At 41.1% G+C, this 12,103-nt stretch overlaps 1 protein-coding gene across 6 annotated transcripts in view; it reads right to left on the reverse strand.

Annotated features, from left to right (window-relative positions):
* TRA2A (transformer 2 alpha homolog) overlaps window positions 1-12,103 on the reverse strand; it is a 31,339-nt gene that overhangs the window by 1,938 nt on the left and 17,298 nt on the right. For 2 of the 6 annotated variants that reach the window (XM_043965742.1, XM_043965741.1), the window contains exons 3-6: window positions 7,788-7,953; window positions 6,146-6,334; window positions 1,337-1,452; window positions 199-321 (exon numbers count right to left, since the gene is read on the reverse strand). In XM_043965742.1, coding sequence (XP_043821677.1) covers window positions 199-321; window positions 1,337-1,452; window positions 6,146-6,334; window positions 7,788-7,953 — 594 coding nt within the window. Of the gene's footprint in view, window positions 1-192; window positions 322-347; window positions 575-1,336; window positions 1,453-6,145; window positions 6,335-7,787; window positions 7,954-12,103 lie in introns of those variants that run through there. The other 4 variants (XM_043965740.1, XM_043965737.1, XM_043965738.1 and 1 more) reach the window with 3 other exon arrangements.

Consider the following 12,103-nt stretch of genomic DNA (forward strand, 5'->3'; position numbering starts at 1 on the left):
TGATTTCACAATAATTTGCCTACTAAATATAAGTGGGAACATAACTAGAAAATGGGAATTTATAGAAAGCCTTTTAGAAAATATATTTTTAAATGTAAAAACTTTCATTATAAATGTACAGAGTACATAAATCCTAAAGTAGAACAAATACACATATATATTAAGTTACTCAACACAAATAAAAACTGTTACCTGTACCGGTAATCATATTCTTCATATCTGTCATATCCTCGATCGTATCCTCGATCATAATAAGAGTCACGACGTCTACCGCCTCCTCCACCTCCTCCGCCACCTCCACCACCACCACCTCCTCCACTACTATGAGGAGATAAAATATACATTCACAAGACGAACTTTCTTTTCATCAGTTGTTTTTGAGCACTTAAATGCTGGCTTGAAAAAAAAACCCAAAGTGCTTAAAAGTCTCACTTCTTCCTCTCTTTGGGGATTTTTTTCAATGTTCTCTCTACTACTATTGTTAACTGCTCACAAGTATCAGACAATTTTTCCAAACCAAATACATGTTCTTGAAATTTCAAAATGCTCTTCCAGACAGGACAAAGCTAGGGACCTGTAAAAAGCAACCACACATGTCTTCATCACTTTTTTGGGGGGGAAAGACTCATACCTCTAATTTCTTTGATATGGGGAATTCCTAGTGAGTAAACTCTGTCCAAAAATGCAGTTCTGCACCTACACAGCAATTTAAGCGTCTAAAAGCAATTCCAAAAGACTCGTGATGGAAAATGCTCTCCACATGCAGAAAAAAGAACTGTGAAATCAGGATGCAGATGGAACCATACTGTTTCTACTATTTTTGTTTTTTGAGGTTTTCCCTTTTTGTTCTGACTCTTCTTTCACAACATGACTAATTGAGAAATATATTTAATATGATTGTACATATATAACCTCTATCAGACTGCTTGGGGAGGGAGAAAGATTTGGAACTCAAAATCTTATAAAAACAAATGTTAAAAACTATCTTTCTATGTAACTGAAAAAAAAATATAAAGTACTATTAAGATTGGGAAAAAAGTCTAAAAGAATTTCATGGGGATATGAAGAGGGTAAGTGAGTTGTCACGGGTGACAAAGTCAGTTTGTGAACCAGCCGGTTGAATCTGGGTGCTTTCTGATCAGCTCTGTCCACTAACCCACACTTCCTCTTTCGTACCTTCATCCCATTTACAAAAGTTGAAATTCAAGTCAAATTCTATTTAGTATAACGAAAAGCAACTGCCACAGAAATGAAACCCACGTGGCAACACCCAGCCGCACATTTGCGGGGGATTAAGCGAGCTACGGGGTGACCCCCCGGCCCCGCCCGGGCTTACTGAGTCGGTCTGCCCATGTAGATGCCCGGCGTGGGGGTGTGCGCCCTCTTGGTGATGGAGTAGTCCACGCGGATCCTCCTGCCGTCCAGCTCCATGCCATTCGCCCTCTCCATGGCCTGTAGGGAAAAGAGGCCGAGGCTGGGTGGCCGCAAACCTCACCCTGGCGGCGGCCTGGGCCCCTCCCTCCCGGGCTCACTCACACTGCGGGGGAGCTGGGGCGGGTGTAGACGCTCAGCCCCGCAGAGGCAGGGGTCCGATTTGGGGGGGGGGGGTCCTCCGCTGAATCCACGTTCATTGTTCCAACTTTTTAAAGCCTCATTTTAAAGACAAAACCCGTCAGCCCCCTGCCGGGGCACCCCAGGTCTGGCGGGCCGCACTAGGCCTGTCAATCACCTGCGGACCCAGCCAATCGCCTCCATTGGCGCGCTGTCACCCCCCCCAAGCCCGCCCCCTGGAGGTGACAAAGGGGGGGGGGGGACGGGGCGGTCTGGCCCCTCCATGGTCCTGGTACCACGGCCTTGTCTCACTCTGACCCAGGCCGGGCCCCGCGGACATCCGGGGTTCGTGGCTGCGGCGGCGGCAGACCGCTCCCTGACGGGCCACGACTCCCCCTCTTCAGACCCCTAAAGGCTCAAAAGAAAGGGAGGGGCCCCGGCTTTGTCTCCCCAGGCCGCACAAGCCCGGCTATGCCGGGGTACTGGCAGCAGCAGCACGACTACATAGCATGGGGAGGGGGGAGGCTCTTCCCGCTCCGCCGCCATGTTAGGGGTTCCTGCCGCCCGGCCCATTCTCCCTCGCTGGGTCCGCTCATGGCGGCTGCCAGGAAAACCTCTCATTCCCGTGGCAAGAGCGACCCCTGGCGCACCAGGCCGCTCACTGCCACGGCACATGGCCCAGGACGGGGCGGGACGCCCGCTACTGGCTCTCTGGCGGCATTACAAAGCATCGGGAAAAAAACACAGCATGGCGGCTAAGGCGGCTGCCATGATGGCGCACAGCGCCTGCCTACGCTGGCCTTACGCACGTTTACGTACTGTTTACACAGAGAAACGTATGGAAGCACGTAATCATACGCATGGTGGCGTCAGGGACGTGCACGTCTGCACGTGACTTGCGTAAGCAACTGAGCGCATGGCCACAGAGACAACAGGGCGGCGCCCCGAATGGCCGCCATGATGCCGCCAGGTCAGGGCGGCTCGCCCATTAACGACTCCTCAAAGCCACCAGATAAACATCAAATAAGCAGAATCGGAACCCACAAATGAGTAAAATGAGAGGCCATGGCCGCAGATCCCGTCTGTGTCCCACCCTCCATGTGGTCGGATGGATCTGGATGCACGGGCCTTTCCTTGGCCTGCACCGCCCCCTGGCGGACGGCCCTCAGCACCTGGCCAAGAGGACCCCACATCAGACCCCTTACGCGCCCCTGGGAGAGGCGGGGCAGAGAGGAAGGGGGCATCAAATTTGGGACTCAAAACTATAAAGAAGAAAAATTGGGGCTGCAATGCCCAAAATGATGAAATAATAAAAATAAAATAAAATAAAAACTGCAACATTATTCTTTTTATTTGGGGGACGTAAATGGCCATTAACACGCCAACATTTCAGTTCTATGTAAGCATTAAAAAGCCAAAGTCTTAAGCTGGCCAGTTCTAGCGATACGCACACTACTTATATATAGTTAAGGTCTGAAAATCATTACCCTATATTAGCTAAAACTTCGCATAAGTATTATGTAAAATACTTTGTTATGTAAAACATAAGTTACATCAATGTTATGTGAAGGGCTTTCTTTAAGCTGCACCACATTAAGTAAAACCCAGTAACATGTTTAAAAGTTTTTTAAAAAACATCTATTTTATACTAAAACTCTGTCCCATCTTCATTATCAGCTAATCCCATCAATTCTTTGTAAAATTGTTTCCTATCTATCCTTTTAACAAACTACAAAAATGCAAAACTTGAATAATCCCCTGCCTCAAATTCTGTTTAAGAAATGATCACACAATACCATCACATGTACCCCAATTTTTCTGATAAGTGATGCAAATCAAACATTTGGTCAGTTGCACTCAATTTTAAACACATTCAAGTAGTGAAGCCCCAACACAATTTAAAGAAAAATTAGTTTAAAAAAGGGGGGGAGGGGCAGGACAGTAAGACACCTACTAACTTCAAGCCCTATTTGTTTTTCCACTGCAGCTTATAAATAGACACCTCAACTGTCCAGAACCAGGAAACAGCCAAAAGGAATATAAAGAGGGGAAAACCCACCAGTGAGCAGCCAGAATGGGCATCAAAGTTTGTGAAGTGGCACGGAGACTGGCATTCGTAAGTTCACCAAAGCCATTTCAAACAAGTCTACTAACACCCTTACCTTCAGGGCTCAGCCCTCCTTCAATGTTCACTTGGGAAAAGAAATATACAGGAGTATGTGGCACACTCCACTCCCAAATGAACAAATAGTACAAAGTGTCCCTCTTTCTATGAACTACAATAGGAGGCTTTCCTTTAACAGTCTCATCACAGTGGTCACATTAATACTTGCTTCATTAAAATGTAAATGTACCTATAAAACACTTTCAAATTTTTTCAAGTACTAGCATAATAATATTATCGATACACTGAAACAAACCCAAGTGACACAAAAGTCACTGCAGTGTTAAAGCCAACTAACTGTCCGTTGTTCTTAAGGTATTGTCTTCTATGACATTTTTGCCTAATATTTTTTTCATTTATTTTCATTTAAATTACTGGTGTGAGGCTGGTCCTGCCCCTAGAAAGAAACACAATGTCATGATCTACTGGAAGCACAGTATAAACAATATTCATGGATAAATATTTAAGATGACTTTAAATAACTCAAATTAGAACTGATACTAAGCCGAAGTAATAGATGGGAGAAAGGGGATCCATATAGAATGTAAAATTAAAAGGGAGAAAAGAAATTAGGGTCTGTTACAAAATAAACTCAAATGATTTTCATTAATTGAGGTGGGGATTAAAGCAGATAATTAAAACAGCAGTCAATCTACAGCTCTTACCATTTCCCTACCAGTCTCATTATGTAATTCACAGAGCTCATTGCACAAGACGAGGTTTCCTGCAGGTTGCAATTCTACCAAACAGAACATATAACTACTGAAAAGGTTCTCTCTAAAAGCCTTGCTTCTGGAATTAAGAGATGATCTAGGTCACAAGAAAAAGGGACATGACAGTAACAATCAAATTTGCTACTGGGCTATTCAGGTGAGGTTTTCCTGAGTCCATATAGCCACCACTGCCTACACCTCTGCTGAGAAATAGGAAGGTGGAGACTAATCCATAAAGTGAACATCTGTTAGTCCTTTAAATATGCAGAAACATTATACAGAATGTCAATGGAGCTTGGAGGCAGTCTTAGGTATTATATTTTTATCTCCCTAAGCACCTAAAACCATAAAATGGGCACTTCATGTTTTTTTTTTAACTCTTAACTTGATCTTTTTATGACTTATTATGCAAGACTGGCTTTTAAACATTCAATGTGTTTTTTTCCTGCATTCAGAAGGAATGTTTTACATTTTTTAAAAGTATGGCATTAATATTTTAAAACAAAAACCATATACAATAATGGGAATCAATTGCTATGGTCTGTTCTCAAAAGGCTATCATCGTTTTCCAATTCTCATATTCTCATTATGTGCAGGAAAGGTGTCAAATGTACCATTTCTTAAGTGCACCATAATTTTAAGTCAAACTATTATTCTTACAATTACTCAACAACCCAATAATCCATTTGGAGAATTTAATTCAAAGGAGATAGTTTCTGGCTACTGTAGTCTTCTCAGGGGTTAGGGAGGGGACCTGCTTATGTTAGTATAGCATTTATCTTCGAAATAATCTGAATGACTGTAGCTATTAAACTATAAATACAATTTTAGTTGCTTAAATGTATATTTGTTCACATAAGCATTTTACTTTTCATGACTGATAACACCAGCCTCCAGCACAAAACAGAAGAAAGAACATTTCGGTTATGGTTGGTACCATTTTTTGTTTGATATTATCTAAGAGTTTGGACTGCTTTTAGAAATATAACTAGTTGCAGATAAATGTATCAGATTATGCTACTAATTTAGTTTTGTGATAAAATAATGGGGTTCCAATGAACCCAGAGAGTCTTACCTGACCTTTCTTAAGGCCAGCCCAGAGTCAGGAGAATTTCAAAGGAAGTTAACTCACTTTAAAATCACCCTCAAGTCATGTCCATCAATGGACTTGAATGTTACTGGCCAGTTAGCTTGGATCTAGGTGTAGTAACCCACCTCTACCTGAGACAGGTTAAAAACCCTAGAGAGGGGTCTCTCACTATTTTTGCACACTCTTCCTTCTCCCACACTGCCCTCTGGCTCTTGATCTCTATCCTAGGTATGTAAGGCTTCTAACCATGTGCTCTCTCTTTACTAATAATTAATATGCTTTTTAATAAATGCTTAATGCCCAAACTGGTGCTATAGCCTCTAATTTCTAAGTAACAATATATTAGAAACCACAGCTAATTCCCTAAAACTTGGGAAAGAAATAGGCACCCCATAAATTTTCAAATGACACACTTCACAACTACTTAAATATGTTGAGATATATATCTCACACAAAGATATATATACACACACACACACACAAAGTATAGAAGTTGTCAAATGACTTTAAAAGTGCAACTACCACTCCCCAGTCTCCCATTTTTTCATGAAGTTCAACCTTTGTAGCCAACCTCCTTTAGCAATCCCCAGGTACTACAGATGTTAAGCATGAAAATAGAAAACCTACCTCTTTTGAATCATCTATTCGCTCAAAATAAACGAAGGCAAATCCTCGGGATCGTCCAGTTCGCTGATCATAAACCACATTGACACCACTCAAGGGTCCATAACGGGAAAATACTTCCCGAAGATCTCTCTCTGTCGTATACAAACTCAGGCCAAACACTCCCAGACATGTGTTGGGGTCTGGATTAGCCTAACAAAATAGAGAGGCGGTTCAAAACGTCAGAAAGTGTTCTCTGCTTAATTGTATGTAAACCACTTTGCCTAGAATGCACCGTTCTTCCACAGTTCACAATAGTGTCATACACATTCACTCATTTGAACCTCAAAATCTTATTTCTGAAAAGGTAAATTGAACATAAATTGAACTAGAGGAAGAAAGTTCTGGCACCTATTGAGATGCCTCTATTTAGGGGCATTCTTAGCATAATATCAAGATACATCCATTTCACAGACCCAATTTTTTTGGGGGGGGAGGGGGAAGCAGGCATTTAATAGTATTTTCCCCCAATTACATATAAAGAGAGTTTTCAACACTCATTCTCATAAGATTTTGAGTTCCAAATCTTCCCAATTTGTCTTAAAAAGACAATTATGTAAGAAAAAAAAGACAATTATGAGAAGAGGACATTAGCTAGGGAAAAGAATCAACATATTTATATTTTTAAGTCAAAGATGAATCTCAAGGAGAATTCGCTATACTAGAATTGGGGGGGGGGTTCCCTATATGCATAGGAACATGGGGGGAGAAGAATGACAGATTTCCTCCAGATTTTCCCAGAGTAGACAGCTGTGCACATCACTTTGTATTCATTTGTGTCACAACTACCTCAGGGAATAAAGTCTCATTCACCTTTATAGCTTCCTACAATATCCTGTACAAGGCTGTAACTTCAAAACATTTTGTGAATGATAGATTTAAACAGTGTCAGCAGGAATGACAAATTGTTTTCTTATACTAATTTGTCTAATTTCCCTATACTAATATGTCTAGGACTACTAATTTGTTTCCTAAATGGAGGAGGGCACATGAACTCCTAGAACCAAAATATAATCTGCAGTGCCCTGGTCTAACAAGAAAGAAAAGAGAAAGTTTTGCTTAGAGGCCCCCTGGTGGTAAAATAGAAATCTTTAGCAAATTCTAAGAGGTCTTTGAATTTATGTAAATTACAACGTTAGGGCAGAAAGGTACTTTCAATTACCTACTTGAGATCTCTCTAGCTTTACAGTAAGCCAATGGACCAGAAAATCACAGCCAAAGTTAATAGGAGAGCTGGAGAAAAAGCCCCAGAAATCCCAATTCCTGATCTAATGCACTGTTTCCACTATAAGTACAGTATTCCTCAGAGATAGATCAAGACATGTTGCAAAGGCCTCCTGGCAGGACAATCACCACCTCTAGAAAACTACTCAGTGATTAACTCAACATAAGTTTTTGTTTCCCCCCACCTCAATGCCCTTAGTTTCCTAATCTCTAAAGAGGGGAAACTGAAAAGATCATCTCCAATTCTAATTCCTAAAATCCCAACCAAATCCTCCTAGGGAGGAAACCAATCACTGCTCTTGATCCCCCCCTCCCCTCTCCCCATAAAACCTGAACAAAAGTAGGGTGTTAATTTGAATTAAATCACTTTAAGGTCACATACTCTGCTGCCTGTATGTCTTCTCCGGTTAGACATGGGAGAATGACTGCGGCTCCTTCGACGACGATACTCTGGTGTATAAGACCTACTTCGTGATCGTCTCCTATGAGAATGAGAGTGGGACCTGGATCGAGTGTAGCGTCTATGAGAATGTCTTCTTGACCTCGACCTTTAAAAGAAATAAGTTTAGTAAGAATGAGCATAAATATATGCCTCAATATGACCCTGAAGAGTCCTTAAATGCAAAATGCAAAATATAAAATAAAAACCAAATCTCTGCATTTATTTGAAACCAGAAGTTAGCTCAGAATTTCTTAAGTCACTTATGGAGATAATTTTGTGATACTGATCAAAAGATAACAGAAGCATCATTACTTCCAGCTTCACTGATGATAAAAAATAATGCTGATGGAAAAGAATAAATCAATTATTGTAATTTATTTACATATTTTAAGAAAAAAAAGGAATATCCTTTAAGCACATTCTTTTGAAATTGCTCTTATGATAGAAATAACATGTGCTTTGCATATTCTTTGTCTCTTTTATTCAAGAACCACCAAGTGCCAACTGTAACCCTTGAGCTACACAGCTTAAAAGAAATTAGGCAACAATAAAGAGTCTTAAGAAAAAGGAAAAATTCACCCACAGCAACAGAACTCTGCCTTCTATTGGTACTGACTCTACTCTAACACATCACCATTATCATCACACTGGAACATGAGAAGATCTAAAGTGCATCATTTTTGTGGATTGACATTCATCTTGTTTCAAAGTTGATTTTAAAAATGTACATTAGAATTACACAACTTTTAAGTGACCTTTTTTGGAGAGTCATTTTCCAAAGTGAATTAGATGTGGGGGAAGAAGAAGTGTGTAAAGCTTTTGCTTTAAGCCTAAATGTAAAGTCTACATTTTAGGGATCAGGGATCTTAAGGTGAAGGTGACTGAGCCAAAGATGAGAGAAGAGAAACTTATTTCCTGTTACTCTCCTACAGAGATCCACAGCTTGGATCCACAAACCATGCCACACTGGTTTCCATTCCTTTGGTTTCCCATGGAATACTCTCATTTTCACCTATCTAAACACTAACCATTCTTTGAAGTCCAACCCGAATTCTATTTTGTTCAAAATGCCTTTCCTGTTTATAACTGCTGTCTTCCTTGATTTGCTCCTTGGAATCTTATAGCACTCTGTCTGTGCTTCACAGTATAGGACATACTGCCTTTCTGTGCAATAAGTGCTTCATAAAGCAAGATTCTTAACCTTGGCATAAAAATTGTCCTGAGAACAGGGATCACATTCCATATTCCTCCAGAGTAGCAGAATGGGCTACACTGGAAGTGTCTAATGCTTAAATAATTTTGACACTTTCCTTCTCTTTCCTTTTTCTTTGCCCTTGTGATCTGCCCTCTTTTCTTCTACCAGGAGTGACCTAGTGGCTTAGAAGGAGGAAGCACACGTGGGTCCATGGCATACTGCTTCTGATCATGGGTTCCCTGGGTGCCTTGTGTTCAAGTTACTTGACCCCTCCCTCTAGGCTTCACCTTCCTCATCTGTAAAAGTAGAGAGGGGTTGACCAGGTGCTTCTTAAGGTAAAGTACCAAATTTCCTACGTCCATCCTCCCCATACCAACATATCCCTCTTCTCAAGAAGCCTGAGAACAGAGTGGCTCTTCTTTATGTAGAAGACCAATCAAGTCCTTGGACACTCAAAGACTTTCACAATCTGGCACCAACCTCTCTTTTTAGAGATGCTGTATCCCCCCTCTCCCCAAGCCCTCTACATTCTAGACCAAATGGTCTCCCTAGGGTTCCCTGTACATTTCATCTGCCTCTGGAACCTTCCTGAGGCTGCTCTCCATCCGTGTGCGAGCCTTGAGATTTTCTCTTCACACTATGCCCAAAGGGCTATGGGAAAGGGTTTGAGCCAGCAATACCACTACTAGGTCTGTATCCCAAAGAGATCATAAAAAAGGGAAAAGGACCCACATGTACAAAAATATTTATGGCAGCTCTCTTTGTGGTGGCAAAGAATTGGAAATTGAGGGGAGGCCCATCAATTGGGGAATGGCTGAACAAGCTGTGGTATATGAATGTAATGGAATACTACCGTGCTATAAGAAACGATGAGCAGGCAGATTTCAGAAAAACCTGAAAAGACTTAAGTGGACTGATACTGAGGGAAGTGAGCAGAATCAGAAGAACATTGTACACAGTAACAGCAACATTGTATGATGATCAACTGTGATAGACTTAACTCTTCTCAGCAATGCAATGATCCAAGACAATTCCAAAGAACTAATGAAAGAAAATGAAAACTCCACATCCAGAAAAAAGAACTGTGGATTCTGAATGCAGATTGAACCATACTGTTTCTACCCTTTTTTGTTTTCTTTCCTTTTTGAGGTTTTTCCCTTTTGTTCTGATTCTTCTTTCACAACATGACTAATGCAGAAGTATGTTTAATGTGACTGTACACACATAACCTATAACAGATTGCTATCTGTCTTAGGGAGGGGGGAGGGAAAGGAAAAAGAGAAAAATTTGGAGCTCAAAATCTTATAAAAACAAATGGTGAAAACTATTTCTATATGTAACTGGAAAATAACAAAATACTTTTATGATTAAAAAAATGATTCTCTCTTCACCTCTAACTCGTGAAATCTCCAACTTCCTTAAAGACTCAAGGCCAAGAGCTACCTCTGGCCAGAGGCCTTTTCTGAGAGTCCCAGCTGTCAGGGCTCTCACCTACCCAAAATCACTTTGTAAATACTGTGTAGATAGATATCTGCTAGTTTCCCTTGTAGAGGAGAAGTTTGAGGTTCTGGTCCACCTCCTCCACCCCCAGAACAGGGACTGTTTTGTTTTTGTGTCTCCAGTCGCAGGGACAGAAAGTACTTGATGAATGTCAAGTTCTTCATCAGTAGGAAATAAGAACAGGAAAGTCTCCAGCAGCACTTTTTTATAGGAGTAAAGAACTGAAAACAAATGAGACACCTACCAATCGACTGAAAGTGTAGTGAAAGGCGACTGTGATTGTAAGAAATCGGGAATATCAAAGTTCAAAGAAACATCATGGGATGACTAAATGAACAAAGCAAAGTGAACCTGCACAATCTCCCACAAGATAAGCACAAAGATTACAAACAATGTCGTGGAAAGAACAAACAATCAGAGGCTCTACTAATGACCAAACTTGTCCCTAAAGAGACACCTGCAGCTCCCTGATGAAAGGATGGAGATTATGGATGTGCAACACTCCAAGAAGATTTTTTCTTTTTCTTCTATCTTTTTCTTTACTCATTTTTGGTTACGAGAGATAGCTCACGGACAGCTAGGTGGCAGAGTCGATAGAGCACTGGCCCTGGATTCAGGAGGACCGGAATTCAATCCCGGCCTCAGATACTTAACACTTACTAGATGTGTGACCCTGAGCAAGTCACTTAACCCCAATTGCCTCGCCAAAAACAAAACAAAACAAAACCCCAAGAGATAGCTCACTAGGTAGGAGCTAAGGAAAGGATTCTATTTGGAAATGAAGAAGAAATGAAAAGTTATATATAGAAAATGTTTTTCAAAAACAAAATTAAAATGTTCTATCTACTGACATTTTGGGAAAGGAGAGAAATACAAAGAAGAGCAACAAGAACAGGCTGAAGACATACAAATGTAGTGAGACAACTCTGGTCTGGAATAGTCCTAGTTGCACAAGGCAAGGGGGAATAAGTATGGACAATGTGCACCAAGCACCCAGAAACTTTCACTATGTTCTCTCTCCATCTGGTGGCCTTTCAGCATACTGTGGCTAAAACCTGAATTATCAAGCAGCATGGTATGGAAAGAGTAAGAGACCCAAGTTAGGAGATACAGGATAAATTGGCTAAAGGAACAAAGACAAGATGGATGGTTTCTAGAGAGAATGGTAGAAGCTGACCCTTGCCATTCACCACAGCTAGAACTGCCCTCCTGTCAAATTTTAAATCCTCCCTTCAACTTAGCTCTACAGCTGGTTATTATGACATTAGATAAGTCAATGCAATTCTCTGGTTCTCTGAGAATGTTGGACCAGAAAGAAGGTACTGTTGAGCCAGAAAACTCTATGAGGATACATGTAAGGCTCTGCATTATTACTATGTACTGCACTGTGTACTGAGAATTTAGAAGTAGCTAATTACATAGTCCCTACAGGCAAGAAATTTATAATCAAGATGGATGAACAAAACCACAAAAACAAGAGATGACAATCCGTAACTGATGGATTATGTGTTTAAAGACTAAATGCTACAGGAGTAGAGAAGATTAGGGGTCAGACCCTAAA

Source organism: Dromiciops gliroides, chromosome 5 (assembly GCF_019393635.1).
Source record: "Dromiciops gliroides isolate mDroGli1 chromosome 5, mDroGli1.pri, whole genome shotgun sequence".
NCBI lineage: Eukaryota > Metazoa > Chordata > Mammalia > Microbiotheria > Microbiotheriidae > Dromiciops > Dromiciops gliroides.